This window comes from Apteryx mantelli, chromosome 2, assembly GCF_036417845.1.
Source record: "Apteryx mantelli isolate bAptMan1 chromosome 2, bAptMan1.hap1, whole genome shotgun sequence".
Classification (NCBI taxonomy): Eukaryota; Metazoa; Chordata; class Aves; order Apterygiformes; family Apterygidae; genus Apteryx; species Apteryx mantelli.
In genome coordinates this window covers 15,762,149-15,787,349 of record NC_089979.1, presented here as the reverse complement: position 1 = coordinate 15,787,349, position 25,201 = coordinate 15,762,149, and the positions used below count along the sequence as shown (strand labels likewise).

Sequence of the window (25,201 nt, the reverse complement as noted above, 5' to 3'; positions counted from 1 at the left end):
CACACAGACATTCTTAGCATAGAATGCTTGAACAAAACCACAGTATAGCCAGTAAAATAAGAAGTCTTCCTTCCTAATGGCAAGAAATCTATTTACTTATTTAAGCCTAAAATCTCTCAAAGAGCTAAACTGTTACACTTCCACTCCTAATACCAAAATAAGCAACCTGTAAATACTAGTCCCCTACTACGTAAATGAAAGGTGTTCCAACAAGATACAGAGCTAATACATAACAGCTTATAACACAACTTTTATTAGAAAAGTTATACATAACAGCATCAACTATTTTCAAGAATATTAACCTTGAAAAGCAACAAAAACAGACTAAAAATGTCTAACAAGAAACTAATGACCTTTTCTATAATTAAACATTCAAGTTATCTACAATGTCTCTTTTTACAAAGGGGAAAATCATGGTTTTACAGGCACATCATGTTGAAAATAAAGCTGCAGTAACTTTATACAATTAAGTTTTTCAAGGATTATTAAAACATGGTCATCATGTAGTCTCAGATTTGTTAAACATTCACATAATTTTACACTTGAGTATACACTGAAATTTCAGAGTCCCAAAATTATTTCACAAAAGTGCCAACATTAAAACCAGAACTTTCAGTGTGAATAATTTTGCCCTAAAAAAAGTTAAGACAGGTTTCCATAATCAACATATTCACATAATTTCTGGTGCTACCTGGTCTAACAGTAAAGCTTCATTCTTTATAGTAAAACCAAATGGGACTTTTTTGCAAAGCCGATAAAATATTTTGAACACAGGAGTGTGCATTATTGGAAAACTGATACTAAAACCATAAATATATCCAAAGAGCCGTTAATACACTACACATTTAAGTGGAAGTGTGCCTGTTTGTACTATGTATTCAAGTTTGCTGCCCTTTCAGTACAGGTGGTAACTGAATTTAGCATCTTTACAAAGGCAATTACTCAACTTCTATTCTTATTTTCATACACCTGCTTAATAAAAATCAGATAATTTACAATCTAGAAGTTTTGTTTTAAAAAGTCTGTAGTTTATATACAGCTCTAACAAACCTAAAGCATTTTGATATCTTAAAGATTTAAATGAAATGACTAGAGTTTTTATTTGATGCTTATTAACAGTAATTAGCCATTATCAGTAGTGGACCATAATGAGGTGATAAGTGAAAAGGAATGTTTTGTCTAAAATGCCTAGCATATGTTCTGTCCTTTCATGTACGTAATAGTATCACTTAGAGGAAGTGCTTTCCACAGACACCCGTTTCCCCTTAGCATCAAGGGCTACAAAAATCTGACTGCAAAAATGCAGTGACAAAACAAGCTGACATATCAGGCACTACCTTTCATATTGGCAGCTGTATGAGACCCCCATGGTATTCACAAAGATACTGAGAAAGATCTAGGGAAGGGGAAAAAAAAAATCACTACTGTGAGAAGCAGACTGAACATTTTAGACAAGTTTGGCAAAGTTTTTAATCAGACAATAGGTTGGCCATTCAGTTTTACTTGTATAGGTTAAAAATATCACTATTGAATCAAGCTAGTCAAATTATAGTAAGACATTTTCATTGATACTCAACATTACATGCACCAATATTGCACACATCTGCTCCGAGTTGTTAAAACAATCTTTATCTGGGTCCTTGAGCTGTCTGGTTTCTGCAGTTGGAACTCAAGCCACCCCACCCCCACCCCCGACAGCAGTTTCACTAAAAATTTAGGTGGCAAATTTAAAATACACCCCCCCCCCAAAAAAAAAAAAAAGAAAAAGAAAACCAAGGACTTTATACAGACAATAAAATCTAAATTTTCTGCAATGGTCTTGCGGGCCCTACAGATGGGGCAATACATGTACGCACTAGTGAAACGAACACTAGCTCTGCTCTATCTAACCATTCAAATAATATGAAATCTGGGACCAGGCGTTGCAACAATGTCACTGTAAGGCTCCTCCTGTGTTAGCTCTATAGCTTGCTGTTTTTTAAGTACCAGGAAACTGTAGAATTTTGCAGCAGCTTGCTTTCTATTTGTATTTCTGCACAGCTCAAGCAAACTGATAGATTCTGCTCCAGTCTTCGCAAGAGCTCTCTGAAAAACACCAACATTGATACCACAAATGAACAAAAAACTACACACAAGTAAGAATGTCCAACACCAAGATTCTGTTCATTAGCACCCCCAACATGCTCTGATGGAGTTGCAAGGACTAGACGCAGGACAGGGACATTACACAATTTGTACATAAAAGGTTCTACATGGATCTTATTTGACACCAAGATTTTCTAGAGACGTGGGAAAAATCAGTCCTGAGTTTGTGTACTTATAGTCGCATATTCCATAAATGCTGTAATATAGCAGAAAGTTGCCTGTTTGGGTACCAATAGCCAGCCAGTCTCTTTTGACTACAGGACAAATATTTCTCAATAGTAATGTCAAAGAAATCTGTTTTAATTCTCAAAATAAAAATAACTCCAAAAATATATATTTTTAAATGCTAGATTATGATTAAGCGCCAAAGTTCTTTAAAAGGGGCATAATTTTCCCAAGGTGAAAGCCTATATATTTCTAAAAATCCTCTTTTTGTCTGACACTGAGCATTCAAAAGTCACTTATGTTTTTTTTTCAAAGCATTGGCCAGAATAAAAATAAAAAAAATAAAAAAATAAAATCAGGAAAAACTACTGAAAACTCAGCAGCATCTTTAAATAAAAAAAATAAAAACAATTTAACTATAATGGAAATTCAGAGCTACAATAGTGACACTGAGTTTCTGTCAACAGAGATAGAGCCGTATCAATTTGACAAATAATGGGAGAAACTTTGGAAATGAAAACTAGCTTAGAGAAATGGGACTCAAACGCTTCAGTGACATCTGAATTTCAAGAGCTGCCAAAATGATTTAGGGGGAAGGGGTGAAAACCCCAAACCAGACTAACAAGCAAAGGTAGTCCAGGAATATATGAAGGGTACATCCAGTGACCAATACACAAACGTCAACCAGTCTACACGGAAGTTCAGGCGTGCACAAGGGTTGTTCAAAAATCTTATCAAGAAAAAAAAACCCTTAGTTCTAGCAAGACAATCTGTTCTACAAAGATTAACTGTCAGCGCAGATTGACAGTTACAGTGTGATGCCGCGTGCTGAAATGTGCACCTCAACCAAGGTCAGAGCCCCACTTTTGGGGGGAATTCAGCTATCATAGCACAGAAGTTCTCAGATTAACCCAGCTGGGAGTAAACATCCTGTAACAGTTTTATCCCTAGACCCTAAGGAGGTTTGCCTGCAGTTACAGAGCACAAAGGCAGAAGTGCTAATGTTTCATTACAAAAGCACAATCAAAATCAATTATTTTAGAATTTTAATTTCTATGAGTTCTACTTGCATACAAAATGTGGCTAAGGCTGGAAAATACTCATTAACATGACCTAAAAAGTGAAAAAAAATTGCTTCAAATATCCTCTGGAAAAGTGACAATTATGTTATTATTTAATCAATTACAAGCTATACTTATGTTTATTCTAACACAGAATTAGTATTTTAGGTCTGTAACATCTACTGACAATAAAGCTCTTACTTAACCCTTTAACTCATGGGAAACCCTCAATAGGCACATTCAAAAGGTACTTTAAGAGCAAGTGAATTATCATGTGTACCTGAAGCCCATGAAGCATTTGTTGAGTCCTCTTATTCCACCTCCTTTCTTCTTGATCCTGATCACCCCCTGTGCCATCTTCTTCCTGCAAGCAGCAAAAATTCACATCCACAAAAAAAATAGATCTTTTCATCCACTTAGCTATGAAATGAAAAAAGTATTTCTAGATATCATTGCAGCTTTTCCTTCTTCATCAAGTCAGAGATGATTTAGGCAGAATAGTAAGATAATTTGATTCACAGGATACAGCCAGGAGTGGGAGGAAATGGAACAGAGGAAGACAAACACGTAAGTTCATGTACCTTAGTACAGTTGTTTGCCATAATGTTTGTACCTCAAAATGTCATGCTGACACTCAGTAAGACAAAAGTTCAGTCACAACAGCTGAATGAGAAGAGACACTTTAGTCTAATCTGGCATTGTTAGTATTGAACATGATATCGACAATGCTTTTATTTTACAAACATTAAGAAACAGACATTCTCATTTCACTGTGCAAACAGAGCCACTGCAAAATAAAATAGGTTGCTTAGAGCTGCAAAGGTTGGCTGTAACAAATCACCTTGCAAGGTCTAATGAAACACTTCACCAACACAGAACAGTGCTTGTTTATGGAAGATATGTTACATATTCAGCTTTTAAATAAAAGGTCTATATTTCAAATTAGCAATTAAAAATTGCCACAAAAACAACACATGCAAGCAAGATCTATTTTGTTTCAAATCTTAACAATTAACACTATTAAGTGAAGTGAAAGGAAATAAAGGTGAGTGAACTCAAGAACTTCAGTGGTGCAGAAGAATAATTTGCTTGGCCAATTTTTCTATTTCTCAAAGTTAAGTTAGCATGCATTTCCTCCTTTTCACTGTACTACTACAAGGCACTATTTTTCTGCACACAGCAACAGCTTTTTACACTGCTTCCTAGCAAGGTGGTCAGATCATCTCGACTTAAGCCATTCATGGTTTTTTTTTGTGTGTGACTCACCATACAAGAGAACTGCACATGTCCAGGTACATTCTTTTTGTAACAGTAAAGCAATTTTTAAGAACAATTTAAATTTTGTGCCTTTTTTGATAAATAATAATAATCAATGAAGTTAGAGAGCCACAGATTATTAAATATTTTAGTTAAGACACAACTTCAGTTACAACACTAGGATATGGAAGATTTTCTTATAAAAATCTTCTTTTATTAAGTGGCATGAAACATTACAATGAAATTATAAAAGTAACTTCAAAAAACTTTTTGCATAAGACATCATAAATATACATGGAGTGGCTTAATCAAACCATGCATGAAAATACAAGCACCCTCTAATTCAAAATAGGATGCATACACAATTTTTAAACGGTCAAGGGAAAATTTTAGATTTTAACATCTACCTTTTCACAGTTTATTATTTCCCAAGTAAGGAGTGAAGACTTGTTTGTTATGCCATTTAATGAATCCAGAGTCAAACAGTGCTGAGGGGAACACACAAATCCTTTGTACACAGCCTGTTTTTTAAGAGCTCAGTTCTTACCTCTTCTTCTTCTTCCTCTTCTTTCTCCTTTTCCTTCTCCTTCTCTTTTTCTGGCAGAAGTTCGAGCTCTGGTATTAGCTGACAGATGTTTTGGGGCTCTTCTGGAGGCATTTCTACAGGTGCTATTTCCAGCTGTTGTGATGGTGGGTGCTTTAAGAATACACAAAACAGTTTAAAGAAACAGCATCAGTTTCAGTGCTTTTAGAATTGAAGTTGATGCTACAAACCAGTTTCACAAAGTATTGTTACACATAATCCAGGTCTTACTATTTGTCACATATTCCAAATGTTTTGGAAAACTAAAAGCATTTTTCCTTTGTTTTGCTCTTCATAAATGTATTTCTAATCCTCTAGATTCAACTCAAAACAGAAATTAAGATATCGCTACAAGAAAACATGATATTCCAACACCTTCATTTAGTCCATCACCCAAATTACTGATCTAATTTCACAGGATTACACACTTCAGATCAGCACATACAACTTTAAAATTCCACATAACCAGATGCAAAAACACACTTTAACTCACTGGAACAAAACAAAACATCTTCAGAATATTGGAATGATGTTCTTTGCCAAACAAGCAGGAAGTAATTAAAATGCAGGCACTTTGTAAAGTTTCCAAAATCTCATACAAGTGACTGGTGCTCAAGTATCATTCTCAGAAAAGATTTATAACAGGAAAATCCAGACAAGCTATTTATCAGGATTTATGTAGTCAATTCTAAGGATAAAATCCATATCCAGCATTCTTCCCAAGTCTATAAATGGATAAGTTTTTGCCAATAAAGTTACTCTGGGACCTGAAACTGTTTCTACACCTACCCCAAACCAGTTCAAAATAACTTCCACTTGAAAGTCATACAGTAGGTATCTCTACACCTGTGTTCCTGGATGCCTGATCTAGTTGACTTGCTTCAAAATTTCCCAGCACATATTATCAGCACTGACTTCAGCACGACATACAACAACAATTTCATTTAGGGCCATGGCCAAAAGAAGCAGCAGCAGTAACCACCCCTCTTATAAGATTTTTCTTCTTTAGTAAGATAAGTAACACTTAGCACTCTCATTCAACAGTGAGCAACCTGTTAGCTAGGAAACATAGGAAGAAATATGAGAAAGACAGCGTAATTCAGGACTGTTCTCACGAGGTGAGCCCTCTCCAGCTTCCCCCTGCCCCCAACTGGGTTTCCTCCCTCACAGCACCACAGCTTTAACAGGAGGTAGAAAGAAACTAGTTTCCAGCTCTATGCATAACCCAACTAGGAAACATTTCCTGAAGATCAAAGCTGTTGTTTGAACCCTTAGCCTCGGAAGGCTGAGTAAGAGTTTGCGCAATTAGCACCATTGTTTCTTTGTTAGTGAAACCAGTTCGTACACACTTGCCGCAACAGAAAGACTTAATAGCTTTCTCAGCAACAGACTTTACTCCTTGAAGACTTTTTCCTGAGCAAACCAGTGCTGTTTCTCTATCCCACCTGTGTTTTAAGCAGAAATCTTACTAAAACATTTAAGAAACAACACCATAACAGCTACCCAGGGACAAAGATTCTGATATAACTCCAACATATCTCAGAACATTGCAGAAAGCCAGTACCTCAAATCTGTGTCAATTCCTGCTCAGAGAAATCACCCACGTTTAAATTCTCCAGCATAATCTTACTCACAGGTAACACTGGTTCCGGCTCCACTTGCTGCAGTTTGCGTTTTACACCTGTTTGAGGTGGCGGCGGTGGCATAACAGATTCTTCCAAGTTGGTTCTGCTGCCTTCCATCATTGATTCTTGTAAACGACTTGGTTCTTCTAAAATAGGTTCATCTGTATTCCACAATGAAAACAGTTTTAGATACTTTGGTACAGTTTAAAACTACATCACTAAGACCAATTTGCTATTAATTTGTAATTCAGCACCTAAATAGCTTGCATAGCTTTTGTAGCAACTTAAACATAATCAGTGCAGATGTGCATACAACACATTACAATACCCAGTTAATCCACTGGATCAAACTGAACCTCTTAAGTCTCTTTTGTACCTAGAAAAAAAGCTGTTTTAAGTCACAGACTGTATATCAAGCTATGCAACCAATTACAAAGCCCTGCACTTCATAATCTTTGATGACTTAATATAAAGCATAAAAGGAAAAAATAAGCTCTGGAGGAAAGCAGAGAATCCTTAACAAGTCACAAACCAATAACATCTCGTTGTTGTTGTTGCTGCTGTTGTTGCTGTTCCTCTCTGGGAACCTCTGGGTTTTCAAAGTCTTTAAGGAACTCATCAAGGTTGTCAGCTTCTCCACCTTTCCTCCTCTTTCTTAGGTCTTCTGGCACAAGGGGTGTAAGACAACGAGTAAAGAGCTACAGGAGAAGAGTTTGATTATTCACTACTGTGGATTTCAGTGTCTTCTCTATTTCATTTCAGATCAATTATTGGTCATCTTCCCTTTCCAATTTCTAAGTTCTTATTCTAATGTAACATGTAAAAAAAAAATCCAGTTTTCACGCATTTCTGTAAGTGATAAACATTTTAAGTGTTGGTGATCTCAGCTGTTTTTTGTTTGTTTGTTTTTTTTTAACTTCATAAATACTGGTATTACTATGTTGCTACTCAAATACTAATATTTAATATACACAAAACAATTCTGAATAAAGTTCCTTTAGAAATGATCTTTCTGAAATACATTACCTTCAATAGCCTATTGTTCCACAAAGGCTGGGCAGGCAGAGAGAAAAGCTTTTCAACTCCCCCAGTTTCTTTCCACATCATCAGTTTCTTGGTGGGAGGTGCTAAGTCCAAAGTAGTAACAATATCAGAGTAGTCGCTTAATTGGGCTCGAATAGTCTTGCTATCCAGCTCTTTCACACTGTCCACAATCAGCTTTCTCTTCCTCTTTGCTTTGGTTTCCTTGACTATTGAGATTTTTAAAAAGTAGTAAGGGTTAGCTCAACCAGGTATCACATTGTAGTAAAAATCTTGCAGTCTCTCTGTATGTCATATTTGTCCATGTATGAAGCAACCTCAATAATTTAAAGCAATGCTAACTTTGAGAGAAGGAATGAAAACCTAAAAGCACTATAAAGAAGTTAAACATTATGTACACTGTCCCACAGCCTACTAAATCTTCTGTGCACGCTGACAGCTCTCCTGAATGTCCCTTAATCTCATCACAAGCCTCAGCTGCACATGCCTCCCTCCCTCATGGCTTGCTTGTCAGGATGGTGTTCTTCATGAGCAAACCCTTGAGATGCAAGATCCCTCTGACCAAAGAACCAAGTATTGCACCAAATCTTTCCCCTAAATCCTATCTGAACTTCGGTAGTGTTAATGTGGATAGTTATCTTACCTGTACCTCTCATCCTGCTCTAGAATGATTTTAGTGTAAACAGCTTACAGCCTGGCCTTCCTGCAGCAGACCCTGAAGCTCTGGCAAACGCTGTCTTTGCTGGTCCCAGCTGATCAGCTGGGACCTCTGTTGCTAGCTTGCCACCAGAGGGCAGTGCTAAGGCTTTTTAATTGGCCAAGCAGTAAATCTGGGCCTGGAGCTTAGTCTGAAAACACAGAACAAACTACATTTTTTTCCAGATCTTAACTTAAATAAAGCAGGGATCTGTTTATGTTGAGCCAAATACAGTATCATTCAAAATAAGAAAATATACTGAATTAGATAAAAAGTGGAATTTTAAATGCAAAGATACATCTCCTGGATTCAGCAATTCATTAAAGCTACGAATCACTAGAAGATGAGCATTCATTCTAGAGGTAATGTTCTCAGCCTAAACAGTCACTCCTGGCTATCAAATACAGGACACTGAGAATTCTGCTGCACTGCAGATACTGTGTTAAGATTAAAGATGTAATGAGGTCTATTCCAATACATTGCATTTTAACACTTTCATCAAAAGCTACAGAATCATGCTGCTATCCATGCTTGCTGGAAAAGCTACAAAGTAGTACTCTCCAAGACTGTCATTGTAAGCTACCTGCCTGGAAAGCACTGAAAGGCTAGAATTAGAATAAAAGGAATTTGATACTCAGCTGTTTGATGCTTACTTCCAAAAAGTGAAAGACAAACAAGGCTAGACTTCTGTTTCCACTCCACTGAGCTAATAAAGTCTCTGATGACCCAAGTAAAATATTCCCAAATAGCTTACTCACCAGTTATGTCAATAGGCTCCAGAGCAAAAGCTTCCTCTTCATTGGGAACGAGCGTTGTTTGATCAGTCATAGTTGGCAATGGTTCTACTGGATCTACTGAGTCTGGGCTGTCTGGTCCACCCACTGCCAATTAGAACAAGTATCTTGCACTATATGTCAAAACAAAGAAACTGTGCTATCTCTCCCCTCCCCTGCACCTTAAAGTGGTTCACCATTTCATGTTTTTCAGCTGAACATACTTTTTATGGAATTAGATTTCTAATTAGTTAAAAGTAAGCAATTCCAGATCTAGTGCTAGATCATACTCACTTGATACATTATCATCATCATCCATATCATCATGAGGAGGTTGCTCCGGCATCATTACTCCACCTTCTGAGAGTGCTGGTGGGTCATCAAAAATACCACCATCATTATTACTGAGAAGTTTGTCATCTGAAACAATCATAAGAAAGAATCAGCTCTGCATACAGAAATTCTTGAAGCAAGCATAGACAAATTTATGACAACATAGATAAAGACAGTGTAAAGATTACATACAGATATACTTTGAATGCTGACACGAAAGCAGGTAGTATTGTTTTCAAGGTGCAATTCAGTTCAAATTTTAGTTTACAAATAACCCTTATTAGAATACATTGTCACATATTTGCATCTTACTAGGTTCCTTATTATTTCAGAGAGAAGCATTCAATACAATTCTTAAAGTATTCATTAAACTTTTGGAAGGAGACTAAAAACTAGAAGAGGTGCATACTGATTTCTCTTTAAAGAGTATTACAAATAGAATGGAAAAGCTCTAGATAATTTAGTTCATACTTGATGTTAAAATATGCAGCAGTTAATATCAGCATCATTGACATTACAGTAGCCCTCTCAAACTAGAATTCCACTGTAGAAGGCACAACTTAGAGAGGGAACACAGCAACAAAGGAAATGACCTCTCTTCTCTCACCTCCTACACCTGAGGCAAAGGCAGAACAGAGGAAAAACATGTTAACTTCTCAAACATACCCAATATTCCACCATCATTTCCTTCTCCAAAATTATCATCTTTATATTGGTCTTCATATTCCAGGTGATTAGCTTTTTCATTAAGATGACTGGTGCTCTGTTCAGGTTCCAGCAGGAGATTGGAAGCACTGGTGCTCACTAGCATGTCATCCTCAAATGCACTACCTTCCCTCATCATCTCACGATCATCCATCCCAAAGTCACCTGCAAGAATATCATTTCACTGATATAAATGCCAAAGAACTGAGATGTGAGAGACTTAGCTAATCAACCAGGAAATGCCCAGTCATAAGACTGAATTTTGTCACTGTTTTAATTCTGCAATTTTTCTCTTTCAAAAAAGGCAGCAATCTCTACCAATGTTATGCTTTTCATGAAGTCATCTACTTGTTTTAATTTAAGAGCTTATGACAAATATAAGAAATGGTCTTCAGCAATACTGTAGCTCTGAACAATGACAAAAACAACTCTTCGAGACATTTTTCTTATACTGATTTGAAATTGATTGTTACAAGACTCTATTATGTCTTAGCTGCACTGAAACCAATGACTCTTCCAAAAGGAGTTATACCTTATACCTCAAGCTTGGGCTTCATGTACCAGGAACAAATCAATACAACAGAAGTTAATTATAGATTATACTTTCAGTAAAGATTTCTAATTTATGTATTATATTATCATACTTGGGAAATCATTTTATCTTTGGATATTCAAACACAACTGCTTCCAGGCTTTGATTCAGATCTTAGAATGCTGTGTTTGAAAAGATACTGAAAGTAGTATGAGGAAACCAGTCACCACTGCAATCGCTCCAACTTTAGACATCTCGTAACAGTTTCTGAATGAAAATACACTTAAGATTAAAATGACTGCTGACTTTATATTCACATCACATTTTAAAAACTGCAATTGATACAGTACTTTGCTAATTAACCTGGCTGAATATTTTGCTGCTTTATATAAGCAGCTAGCAGCCTACTGAATATTAGAGAACAGAATTTTTGGGAAAAAAATGCACATATATACACTAAATATTAATTAAACATAAGAAAACACAGCCAGTTTAGCCTAATTTGGTTTTGTACTAAGAAGTTAATTGTAAAACTATAATTTTAGAGCTATGAAAACTAGGTTATTAACAACATATTAATATAGAAGACATTTTACCAAAGTCGTTATCCTGGAGAATACTGATGTTGCCTACTTCTTCCCTCATTGTAATTTCTTCCACTCTACTCTGGTTCAAACTGAACTGCTGGGCCACATCAATATCACTTGAACAAACAGAAGGCAATTATTAAAATCTCCAATCTTTAAAAAGTTAACAACAGATAAAGCTTGCTTAGATAAACATGAAATTAGCTCCTAAAATGTAAACAATACAGTCAATTAATTAAATAGCTGATGGTGAATCCAAATAGAAAATACTACTCGAAACACTAAGACCATTCACAATTAAAACCTATCATTCAGAATTGTGCGAGCTTCTGGAAAGCCTATCAGTAACCTCTCTTACTCCTTGTTATGTTGGGGACACACTAATTTAAAAGGCCAAATTAATAAAGAAGAGCCCTACCCTCAACTAAATTTCGAAAGCTACTAATACAGTTTATCCAAAAGTATACCCAGTAAGAATATGAAGTTAATACTCTTTGTGATATATGAAGGTAGGTACAAGGTAGGTAGAAGGAAGACCATAGAGTTGTTTAAATGTAGTGTGTATTATAAATTGAATATAAACCAAACAGAACACTGGTTAAAGCAATCCGTATCCTAGCAGTTCCATTATAAACAACCCACAAAAGGGCAGCATCAATTTCTTAAATGTTATGAACTATTCCAAGTTGTATACTTGTTACTATGTTTACAAGTAACTTATTAGTATTAAAAAGTCGTAAGAATTACAAGCGCCACTGCAGAAGGACAATCAGGATATTTCCATAAATCTTGTCTACCTTGAGAATGTACATGATGTAGAGTTCCTTGTATAGAAAGCAAAAGAAAATGAAGATACATATCTGAGTATTTCAAAAGCTTCAGTCATAACGACAGTTTTAACTTCAGTTAAAATTACATACTGCTATAAACTTAAAATCAATACAAAAATGATTATGTACTTGCTTGGTGTACTAAAAGACTTATGAGTACAACGGTTACCTGAAGGCTTTTTTTTTTTTTTTCTTAATTCAGCAATGAGTTTGCTGTTTAAAACCAGATTCTCCTCCACTAAAAACAAACACGTTAGCATGGAATAAAGCAAAAAACAAGCTTACTCTAGATCAGGAAGTGGTTGGTCAAAATCATGGAACTCCTCAGGTAAGGTGATAGCATTGTAAGCAGCCTCTCTGTTTTCCTCTGGCAAATCCACAACCCCTGCAGAAGAACAATCAGACATGAGCTCCCATTCCTTACCAAGGACTGCATTAGTTTTTTCTGTGCCTTCAGCATTATTCTCTCTGCACTACAGACAGTGAGATACTTACCATCTTTAAGCTGATAGAAACTGATGCTAACTGCCTTTGAAAAATCCTTAGATGTTATTATTGAGCTTCAGTTTAAATTCAAAATACACACTTTGTGCTGCTGGTATGCAACCCTGGAAAAACTGCAGTCTTCAAGCGCTCAGCAGTACATTTGTGTAGCACAACACAGAGTCACATAGCTAACAAAGGTATCACAGGTCATCATAACACCATGCAATGCCAATTCAGAAACCTGCTGCAAAGTCATTTTATTATAATGCTCAAGATGAGTTAGTTCTACTTTTTTGGTTTGGGTAAAGCAGTGGCAACACAGTACTACTACTCTCTGCTTCTGGTCATTTAGTTAGCGCAGCTAGGTCTGAAAGTTCCTCTACGATACCGTACTTGGGCTGCAGATACAAGTCTTATGCTTCTGCATTTAAAATAGTTATATTACCCTAAACCGTATACATATTCATACTCCTGAGAGGCTTAATCCACTATTAAATGAGCATTCTTGGAGCATGAGTATTTGGCATCACACAAAAACAGTGCCAGCAGCAGGTTTTCTTTAATGACAACCAGAGGTGCCTCTCTTTTATTCAAAGGCTTAGAAGCCAGGACACTTGAAGTGCATGGCAAATGCAGTTTCAGTTCCTTCTTTAACTCACAGGCGATTTCAGCTGTATGTTCTACCTTCTGACCCACACATTACAGGCTATTCAGAGGTACTGATACTTCAGAAACACTCTGCCCACTGACTTCTCTGCAATGGATAACTAAAGAACTACTGGCCAGAAAGAACCGTAATAAGCACGATTCTGTAGTTTACTGATCTTGGCACTTGGTTAGGATTGAAGAAACCTAGCCCCTCCTCTCAGGGCTATTCAGTGTTTTCACCTGTCAGCTGCTTAAAATAAAACATGTAAGTGATTCTTAGAGCAGGCAGGATCAAGATAATGTCTAAGCCACAAGGCTAGTAAACCGAAAAGAGAGACAAGTGCTTCAACTTGATTCAGGTGAGCATGCTGCTTTTTGTAAATTTTCTTCTAAGGTGCTTCACTCTTGCATGCACTCTGTTGGGAGTGGGGAAACTGGGAAAACAGACTGCCTTGTGAAATTAGACAAATCTATGTGTTCTCATGGCCCAGGCAAGTTAAATGCAGTAGTCAATGAATTGCCAGTAAAAGCTGCACAGAGTTCAATGCCTGGATCACAATGTGAAGATCAGGAAACAAAGATAAAAACATTATATCTATTAATTTTTCTAAAATGTATTGTGCTGGCTTTCAAGACCTGCCTTTTAAAAAGGACTTCCTGAAGTTCAGCTCTTAAATCTACTACACTCATGAACTTAGAAAGGTAGAATGTGATTCAGAAGCAGTGAGTATCCAGCAGTATCACTTCCACAAGCTAGCTGGAAAAAAGATCCCAGGCTGGAATTAAAGAAACTATCATCTGTCTAAGCCAAGTAATTCACTGCTGAATGGAAAGTCATTGTAGGTATTAACATGGCTCTCCGCCTTTATGGAAAAACTTAACAGACTAAGCAACAATAGAGGGGAAACAGTTATACACTGTTGCACATACAAAAAGATGCATACAATCTTTGTTATATGTATTACAGTTCACATTTCTTTCAGAAACCTGAAATTAAAATTCAAAAGTAGTGCTACTTTATAAAACTTACTTATATTTTTCTTTTGCACCTGACGGCAAGGGAACCTTTTTCCTTGATGGAAACAAGTTCCCTTCTTTGTTTCTATTCAGTACATACAACTGGTCTTTCTTAGACTTGTGACAGAAGATAAAACCATCCAGCATATTCCCATTTCACTTACTACACTGACAACAGCCAAAACCATAATTCAGAATATTTTACTGATCAGCACTAATAAGAAAGCAGTTTGGTTCAGAATTCAATGAAAAGATATTTTTCAGTGTACATCTCAGTCACACGGCCGGCTTGAAGCCACGCTAAAGAAATAACTTCTAGTACTTCTCCTATGAGGACAAGAAGGTACAACTGTATACCTGCTTAATAAACATTGTTATGTAACTTAATTTTTCAGACAATGCTTATCTAAAGACAGGTACCTGGACGAAAAGCCATCTTGATCTTAATGAAGGCTTCATTACAGTCTGCAAGAAGATATTTTGCTTTCCTGTGGTAGATTCTGACAACTCCTAATAAGAGATGTCCTGAGGTTCGAAGTGCCATCTTCACCTAAAAGCATATTGTAAATCTGTGAATTAAATGTAGCTTTGGTTTTTTCCCCTTTAGTGAAATTTGTCAGCCTTACAAGAGTTTTTCAGTAACATCAAACATACAAAACAAGTATAAAAAAAATCAGTAGAAAGCTCTGAACAAAGAAAGAATTCAAAGGGTACAGTTATAGATGATGTTCTATAGATATCTTATGGATAACCCAATAAACATCTGCAAATTAATAGCAGCCCACCCCAGGAATTTCCGAACATTGTTCTGACTGATAAAAGAGATGACAAGACAAAACCTATTTCATGACATCTTCTTATGACATCTTCATTACTTTAATCCTGAACATAGTGAAAAATATCAAAAGCTGGACAGCAAGACATTAAAATTTATTCTGTTCTCCACATTTACTAACCAAAAAGTAGTCTAGAAATGATATCTAATTATCTATCATCTCCTGTTGACAAACTAAGTCCTTCACTTAAAGGGAAAAATAAATAGTGGAAAATTTGGGGTGTCCATAAATAGGCAAATGACACACTAAAACAAGTTTCAGTTCCTCTTAAACCTGTCCCTCTCATCTTTAACCTCACTGCTTTACTATGTAATCAAAAGTTTTTATGAGCTGCAGGAACAGTAAAACTGATGAAAAAATTCCAGGGAGGGGCCCTCTTCTTAAATGTCTTAGTCCAAAAGGACATGAGACCTTTCTTGACACGTATATGGAATAATTATCTCCCAGAAGGACTAAGACATACAGGTTGTAAGCTCAAAGTGTAAGAACTCAAAATTTTTATTATATAAAATATCCTTCTAATAATCCAGATGACCGATTAAAGTCTTACACAAAGTTAAATAGAGAAAAGAATGCCTAGTAATTTTTACTTTTTCTAAAAGAATCCTGCAGCCCATTAGTGACTCTGAGTGTTATCCTTTTCTTTTTAACTTCTTTCACAGCTGACACTGAAGGAAATCATTCTGTTCTGGAATGATAAATATTTTTGTGATTGTATTATACGTATTTTTCTTATACTTAACAGTTCTTCCAGAATACAGAGTAGAACTACAGAAACATTGTTATATTTGTTTCAGCCAAAAGAAAAAACAAACATAAAACCACAAAGTTTTCTCTTTTGTAAATAGGTTTGCCTTTAAAATATTCAAACATCTATTAATCAACAAAAGTCACACCATATCAGTCCATTAGTTCTCAAATGGACAATTCCATTTTTATAAGTAGAAGAGGGAAAGAGAGAGAGAGAAAAAAAAAAAAGCATTTACAAACACGAGTTCCTCAAAATTTCTCTCCAACTTCACAATAGCTATAGAATTGTTCTATTCTTCCAGTTTTGTCCCCACCTGTTGGCTTTCCCTAAAACCAGGCAAGACACTAAAAACTACATTAAAGCACGGCTTCTAACACTACTGTAGAGTATTTTTACCACATGAAAACTATCCTCACTTCACCAATAACATTACATGCTCCTGTGATTCTTTAGATCTTTTTACTGTAACTAAGTAGAAACTTACTTCCTATTTAGGTCACAAAGCATAGACAAGAATATTTCAGGTATTATTTTAACAGCTGCCAGTAACAACAGCACTGTAAGACAGTCATCGTAAGGCCTTTGAAAGTTACTTGTTAGGAAAGCCCAGCCTTTCCCTCTTCCAAACATTTGCTTCAAAATTATGCATGGTACATCAAGATACAAGTCCTCCATTTATGCAAAGCAAACCATTTTATAGCCAAACGGTGCAAAACTCTAGCATTAGGAAATTGAGGGGAAAATACTCTTTAGAATCAATTAGTTAATGGAGTGTTGCCCATCTAAACTGACCTTTCTGCCCTTTAAAATAGCAACATTAAGAATTTTATGTTTCAGTGACCTAAATAGTAACTACCACCTATATACATAATTTCTTTTCAGTACAAGATAACCTTACATCAGTGCAAGATAGATACCTTTGGTGAAATGATACTCTCCACACTGCTCTCCAGATTACATTCGAAAACATGGGCTTTGGTTAGCTTCTTATCCCAGTGGGCTGCCAGCCAGATTTTGGCCAGCGGCCCACGCTTGCTCAGAACAAAGTGGGCGTAGAACATGGTCCCAGATGTCTAAAAGAAAGTGCAAATCTGTAAAGAGAAAGGGAAATATGTTGTCTTTTTAGAGATTTTTTTCATGAGAAACATCCTTCTCTTATGTGCAGTAAGCAAAGGATATGTTTGCTTTCCAACCATTAAGATCAAACTGCTTGTACCAAATATCTAAGGTGATGAAAATTATAGCTGGTGATCATTTGATATATATATATATTTGTTACAATTGAAATATGAAACAGGAAGAAACATAGTGACCAGTCAATGGTCTTTCTTCAGATTAAGATCATTTACATAATTAAAAAAGCTTACCACCCAACTAGAAAAAAAAAAAATCTTAAAACTCAAATATTTCAAGCAAAGTTAATGGTGAAGGGTTATATGGAACTCATGTAATAAACAGATGTCTCAAAGGTTTTCCTGCCCACTTTAGTTTTCTAGTACTTCCTTTTCTTTCTACACTAGCTTTCAGTATTATACTGAAATACTCAGTATAATACCACTACTACCAACATATACAGTACATTATGTCTAACAGTGTATTACAGTATAGCATCCAGCATGATAAAAAAACCCACAGTCCTAAGCTTTTTAGATTTCACATTTTCTTAAATGGAAAGAACCACTATGTCTTCATTTCTGAACAGACTACCCTTTTCATTTCAGAATCCAGTTAGTAACACTTCATTTTATATTCAAGTGTTGACAAAAATGTTAAGAAAACTGACCACATTTTCCTAATCTTCCTGAAGATTCCAATTCCATTTCCTCCTTCACTAAAGTGACTTCCTTTCATCTACTTATCTAGTAGCTACCTTCTTACTGATGATACAGATGCCAATATATGAGGCCCTGGGGAAACAGAACAGCATGATGTCTTATCTAAACATGCCTTTGCCATAGATGAGGTAAGCATATGATTCAGTTCAACTACAAGCTTGAGAAAGCAAAAAGTTTGCTTTGAAGAGGTGAAAGATTCCCCAGAAGTAGTTTTTCTTCAGCAATATCCATAACCAGGCAAAAGGAAATGAAAGAGAACAGGAAAGATGCAACAAGCGCCTCTCAGTTTTGCCTTCTCTGTGCCTACAGAAACATTTTCAGAGGAAGCATAGCAATACCACAATAAAAGCATGGCAGCTCAATCTCGCAGTGTCAGTGTGAGGAGCACCAGTTTCTAGCCATAAAAATAGTGCTTCCCAAATGCATGCCAACACAAGACATAAACAAATATGGAGCATTAGGAAACACAAAGGATTGGTAAACATGATTGCCAGAAATAGATCCTCATGAAGTCAAGTCCTAAACCATAACAATTTACTTGTAGATCCAAGAAAGAAGTTTCAAAGCAGCTGTGGTAGATCTGTTGATATTTTTAGGGCATGTTTCAGAGGAAGGAGCACCAATTTGACTGCTAGAAAAAACAGAAAGTGGGCAGAGGCACTGACTGGCATTATTGGCTCAGTGGAAGCAAAGCCAGCCTCTAGACATCTGGATAACAAATGAACAATTGTAGACATAAAGGTTGGTCCTTGAAAGTAAAGGCCAACAAGCCACTTTTTTATTTTTAAAGAAATGGGAGCTGAGAGAACACAAATCATAGGGAAAATGATCCTTGCAGCCTGTACTATGTATCATTCAACAGGTAAGATGATGAAGGTTTTAAGTTTCAGCTGTATTAAAAAGAGAGAAAAGAATTGTTTGGACAACAGAACACAGATCATCAAGCTTATCAATCTAAGCGACAGGTTGATTGTTTTTTCTGTCCATTATCAAGAATGCACACAGGGCAGGGGACTTAAATGGAATAAAAGCCATGTTCAGTCTGAGCTAATATGGTAGATAAAACATTAAAACCACAGTGAGGATAAGTTTGGGTCATAACAGAACTGCAAGTTAAGAAAAAGTGAAAAGGTCCTTTTCATTTGTTGAGATGTCAGCCTAATGACAGTGCAGCACAAAGCTGGAAATGAGCAATTTTTTCTAGGAAGCACAGCTGGACAGTTTTGTAAGTCACCTCAATCAATAACAGGAATCTAGAGGAGGAAATTTATTTATTTATTTATTTATTTACTCCCTCTTCAGTGTTTTCTGGAAAACCTCACACTGTTTTATCCAGTCCTTGTGCATTTTCAAAGGCCTGATAGCACTGCAATATGTGCAGCAACACATCCTTGCAGAACCAGCATTTTGGTCTCTTGAGTTGCTACAAAATCCATGCACTACTCTGGTAACAACAGGCTTGCACAATGTCCATAAATGTGAGGAAAAATATGGGGGAGACACAAATATTCACTTAAAAAAACACTAGTATTACTGTGTTACAATCTTCCAGAAACAGTTGTAAAAGAATGTACTTTGATTCACTGAGGTTGGCACAATTATTCACTGATGTTTTACAATAATTAAAAAAAAAAAAAAATAGCATGAGCTTCAGAAAAGATCAAGCTTAGAATTAACTGTAAGCCTGTAAATATTTTGAAGATTTGCAGTTTAACATGAAAAATACTATTTGGACAACTCTAAGAGAAACAACTTATCACTTTAATTCTTCAATAGCAACGACAGTGCGAGCATAATACAAACAGCTAGCTAAAAAATCTAAGAGGAAATAAGATTCCCAAGAAACTGAGGCGCCAGAATCACACTGGCACCAAGGGTAATGATATAACAAAGGGGTTTTTTTGTTGTTGTTGTTTGTTTTTTTTTTTTTTTTAAACAGACACACTGTTAACTTCTTTCGGTCTTTGAAAGAACAATCATTGAAGGTGAAAACACTCCCCATAAGGGGACTGTACATATGTGGATAGGTTTCAAAACATCTGCATCCATTTGCAATTAAATCAAAGATTAGAGGAGGTTGAAAAACACTGCACAGAGTGAAGATGCACAAACTCTAAATGGTCACTCATGTTTGCAGCATTTCCCAGGTTTGGCAACTCTCAGTACTTGTCCTCCCTGGAATTACAGATCAAACTTAACACCTGTAGGATTAGTGATAAGATTATATTACTTGTTCAGGGTACTGAAATACTTTGAATAAGAACAAAAAATAGTTAGAGCCTGGCTGTTTCCCTTCACACATTAATGTAGTGTTGCCACAGAGAAATACATGAAGAGAAACAAACAGTGACTATCAGCCTAAAAATAGTTTTAAAACATGCTTTGATCTGAACCTGTATTATCTGAATGTTATTAATAAACAACAAATAATACTTCTATTCACTGCAGTACTAACTTTCTATATCACAATCTAAGTCCCTGCCACTTCTAAGTTCCAGCACATGATCTGCAGGATGATAATACCCGGTTACAGCAACTATATGAAACATATCTTTACATTTCTTAACTGCAGCACTTCAGCTACTGTTGTGTGGAGCATCAGCTCAATCCCTCACAGTAGGCCCCAACGGCTGTTCTCACTTTCTTCAGATTTTTTTTTCTTTCTTTTCAGCTAATCCTTTTACTTATGCCATTTTTTGTCTGATCCTTATTTCATAGGGCCGCGTGCCGATGCAGTGGCATGAAAAGAGAAGAAATAGATTTTCTGGCATAATTCAAGACTGGGATGAATGTTAAAGGAACTGAGTTTCTTGGAGCGGCAGAGTGCTCAAGTACATGCATTAAACATATGTCATTGGCTGCAAAAGCAATTCATAAGAATCCTTAAAAAAAAAAAAAAAGAGTAGCTGATGGTTCTTAAAAGGCTTTTATATATGTGTGTGGGTGCACATGTGTGTGGTTATATGTATGTATATGTGTGTGTATAACATATATAATGTAAAATATAACTGTCATTTTTTAAAAATCAACTGAAGACAATCCAGGACCTTAGAACTTGCTCTAAGAACTTATTCTTCTGTCTTGCACTGCTGTGAAGCAAAAATAATATCTACCTACACAGGACTGGGAACAAATTCTGACCCCATTCAACTTGTGCTTTAAAAAGAGTTTAAACTTCATTTTAATTAACTTAGACTTTTTTTTAAAATATGCCACAATTGTCCTCTGATTCCTCTAAGTCTGTGGTTTGATAATTGTATAATCTTAATTTTAGAATTTTGCTTTCTATAGAAGTGTATAAAAAGACTATAATTCTATAAACAAAGTAACTGAGCATGTAAAGTGAAACTAAGAAATACAATACAGATAGTTTACAAGGTCTGATTCAGAATCCACTTGTTCCGTTTTCCTACCTTAGTATCTGGTAACCGATACTTCTGAAGAAACAAGAAGAAAATTGGGCAGGCACTACATATGGAACTTCATCTTAACCACCAACTCACAAATATGAGGTCTTAAAAGTCCTTCTGCATGTTAGAAGGGGTAAGTATTTAAACTCGGAAAAGTACTCCCTCATAGTTTGAGTCCCATCCTTCAAGAGATTCAGAAAGAAGCTTAATGAAGAAACAGTTGATGTTAATGGAGAGGGGAATTCCTACACTCTATCTCATTAAATCCACTTTCCTGCTACCCTACTAAGCCACGTTAGGTATACACACACCAGTTCAAATGTTAAATCTTTAGCTTCTTTTTACTGTCACCTACCTCTGCTTCTGTTGTAAAGCTATTCCAGAGCCCCATTCATCCACTGATCAACAGAAACCTCCCATATTTCAGTTTAAGTTCAGTCACAGTCAGCTTACTTCATTTGTTCTTATACCAATATCCTCAACTTAAGTATCTTTTTTCCTTCTCTGCCGTTTTCTTTCCAACATTTTCTCCCTGCGCTTTCCCTGTTTTTGTTCTATTAAGATAAACTGGTCCTAGGTAATCTGGGGAATGGTAAGTGTATCCTACACGGAAGTCTTTCTGTGCACCTGCTGCAGTTTGAGTTAGTCTTGCGAGACCTCAGGAGTCCAGAACTACCCTGTGTTCCCACTGAAGCCTCACAATGCCTCCCACAGTGCTGTCCGTTCTTCCCCAGCTGCACTAGCAAGGCCCTGCAGGACACATCCTGCCTTCCCTCTACATTTGCCCTCTCCCTCCTACATCACACCCAAAAGCAAACCAAAGTCTTCCAGATATCGAAGTTCTTCACCCAAGTATTCTTTTTATTCAGCTGCTCCCAAATAATAAAAATTTCTGTTATGAACTGAGAGCTTATTAACTCCTGGTTAGTCTGACCCTGCAATTGTACTTTTAGTTATTGAATTTTACCTTATAATCCAGTCCCTTCATCATTCAATGTTTCATTTATGTCTAAAACTTTCTCGATACAGGCACTTCCTAATGTTGTCTTACTAGCAAGTTTCATTAGTACACTTCTTCACACCTCCACTGATAACTCCTTGCAGTCCAATGCCTCCCTTTTCAGCACTGCCTTGCTTCAACTCCATTCTTCAACCACCTTTGTAATTCTCTTGGTAATTCTCATTTTTCTCCATTTCAATATATTTCTTTGCGGCACCATTGCCTTTACTGAAGTTCAGTGACAAGTCACCTCCATTTCTTATGTCCACAAAATCAATTATTGAAAAAGATGAAATTGGACTAGTCCAGCATGACATACCTTTGATAAACGCACATAGCAAGTTCCATTTATCTCCAGGCCTTAGTTTCTCCATCAATTTTTCATTCTAAAATTCTACTGCTGAAGTTGCACTACCAGGTCTGTAATTGCTCTAAACACACCTCTCCATTATAGGTACCGCATTCTCCAGTTACGATATACTACAAACTTACATAAAATTGTTAGAAACAGAATGCCACTGAAGTTGCTCATTCAAAAGTGAGATCTTTTAGAACTATCACATAGAGCTTGAGTTTACTGAACCTTACGAGTAGTGTCCCCTGCCCTCAACATCTATTTCCATATGTAACCCTCAGCAGGTGTTCAGTCTTTGCACCTAGATCCAATATGTCCATTCATTCAGTGGGAAAGAATCTTACCAATTTTAGGCCCCATCTGGATTATCCCAACCAGTTGTCTGAAATTCCAGTTCCAAGTCCAACTAATATAGACTCACTTGCAGAAAGCCTGTGCTAACACACTCCTTAAAGGCAGTTAAGTTGAATAAGATAATAGAATTCCATATATTATTTTCTGTTGCAGTAGTTTTACTCCTCTGCACTGTTCACCCAAGAGTCATAATTCAAAGACTAGTTTTCTGACATTTGCCTCAAAAAGACAAGTTAAAATGAGGTATTAACTGAGGCAAATATTTTCATTTCTGTGGGAAACCTCATGATATGTGAAGTACACTAACCCTGATGGGAAGACAACACTAATGTAAGTTTATTGTAGGTCTCACTAACTTTTTGCTCCTCCTTTTATTTTTTCTACCAATTTACTTCTTCTGTACAATTAATATTTTAGTTCAATGGTCTCAGTGTTTGTAAGTTGCACAGAATGTCAAATATTTACAAATCGAACTTTACAAAACAAAACTAAAGTCTGACCATACGAATGTTTTGATGTTTCCTCATTTCACATGAATTAGTTTTATTGAGGAAGGTATTACTGAAAGAGTGTGTTTAATAGACGCATTTACACAATAAGGGTCTAAATGATAACTTCTCAGAATTTACAGTATTTTCTTCTTTTCCATTTAAATTTAACAAAAAGAATTTTCTCTTCAATGGTATGATGTCATAGTGACGCCAAACTTTCTTTGTTATTTATACAAACACAACACGTTGTTTTAGATTTAACAGAAGCCTTTCATACAGCATCAGAGAGAAACGTTTCCTTAGAAAGAAAAGCAAAATTTAGATCAAGGAGTCCACAAGAGGTGCCATGGAAACATCTTAATTCTTAAAAAGGTAAGCATTTTAAATGCGACTTTTCTTGTGGAACAACAGTTGCAGTACCCACAAGATAGTGCATATGTTAATAATGTGGACTATGAGAATAGTCAATAGTCTGCTATTATCCAAGTGAGGAGTTAAATTACACTAGAAAATGAGAGGCAGATGAAACTTTGCTGCCCTCCAGACGCTCTCCCCCTCCGCACACAGCCCCGAAGAAAGGCCGTCTCTTCTGCAAGCCCACAGCTAGGGATCGGGGACCACACAGGTCCCCGATCGCTGTCCCTTAGGCTCCGCTGCCAAGTGCCTCTCCGCGGAGGAGACGAGACCGCGGAGACTCCGCGCACGGGACCGCCTCGCGCCCGGAGGCCACCACCGCCCCCCCAGCCCCGTGCCCGGGCTCGGGTCGGGTCACCCCCGCCGCCCGGCCCCGCGCCGCCGGCAGCCCCGAGCGCCGGCCCCGGCCGCGCCGCGCCCCGCCGCCCTGCCCCCGCCCGGGGAACCGCAGGCGGCGCCGCTCACCGGGCCGCCAACCGCGCCCGCCCCTCCCGCCGCCGGTCGCCCGGAGAGCCCGGCCGAGCCGCCGGCCCGGCGCCGCCAGGCAGCGCCGCTCCGTGCGCGGCCGCGGCGCCCGGCTAGGCCGGCAGCGCCCGAGTGCCCGGCGCCCGCCGCGCCCCTCCGGGCGGCGGGGAGCCGGGGCAGGCGCGGGTGCGGCCGGGGCCGCTCCTTACCCTGGTCCGGCGCAGGGGAGGCTGGCGCGGCGGCTGGCGAGGCCGGGCTGGGGAACCGCTCCGCTCCTCCTCCCCGAGCCGAGCCACTCACTCAAACAAACAAGATGGCGGCCGCGGCCCTTCCTGCCGCCCAAACCCGCCGTTCAAATCGGCAGGATGTTTACTGTTAAAATGCCCCCCTCCTCCCGGGGCCGCGCCGCCGCCCAGCGCGCCTGCGCGGGGCAACTGCCACTCATGCGCCGCGCCGCGGGGAGCCCGGCCGCCCAGTGGGAACCGCCGAGCTGCGCATGCGCCTGTCCCCGGCGCTCCGCTTCGCGGCCCGGGGAAAGAGGCGGGGCGGGGATGACGTAAGGTCGGATGAGTGACACCAGTGCCGCCGGGGAAGGGGCGGGGCGAGAGGGGGCAAGTGCGCCTGCGCAGTCCGCCCCGCCCCGCCCCGCCACCCCACCCACCCCCGCCCCGGCGCCGCTGTTAAGATGGCTGCTGGGAGCTGGCGGCCTCGCTGGTGCGGCCGTTGTGGCGGTCCTGGGCAATTAGCCTGGGCGGCGCAGGCCGGAGGAGGGGGATCCTGTGTCCCTCTTTCTTCAGGGCTCCTC

At 38.0% G+C, this 25,201-nt stretch overlaps 1 protein-coding gene across 2 annotated transcripts; it reads right to left on the bottom strand.

Annotated features, from left to right (window-relative positions):
- Positions 1-230: 230 nt before the first annotated feature.
- On the bottom strand, positions 231-24,823 carry RAD21 (RAD21 cohesin complex component). 2 transcript variants are annotated; one of them, XM_067290223.1, is made up of 14 exons: positions 24,606-24,821; positions 16,990-17,163; positions 14,906-15,035; positions 12,620-12,719; positions 11,514-11,620; positions 10,347-10,550; positions 9,642-9,767; positions 9,333-9,455; positions 7,863-8,086; positions 7,369-7,534; positions 6,846-6,997; positions 5,176-5,325; positions 3,652-3,735; positions 231-2,085 (listed from the first exon to the last, which is right to left on the bottom strand). In XM_067290223.1, exons 2-14 carry the CDS (start codon positions 17,131-17,133, stop codon positions 1,894-1,896), a joined length of 1,902 nt encoding a protein of 633 aa, XP_067146324.1. In that variant the 5' UTR covers positions 17,134-17,163; positions 24,606-24,821; the 3' UTR covers positions 231-1,893. The 2 variants fall into 2 exon arrangements, with proteins under 2 accessions (XP_067146324.1, XP_067146325.1); XM_067290224.1 differs by lacking the exons at positions 231-2,085; positions 3,652-3,735 and adding an exon at positions 3,742-3,838 and having other exon boundaries at positions 24,606-24,823.
- Between the last annotated feature and the right edge of the window lie 378 nt (positions 24,824-25,201).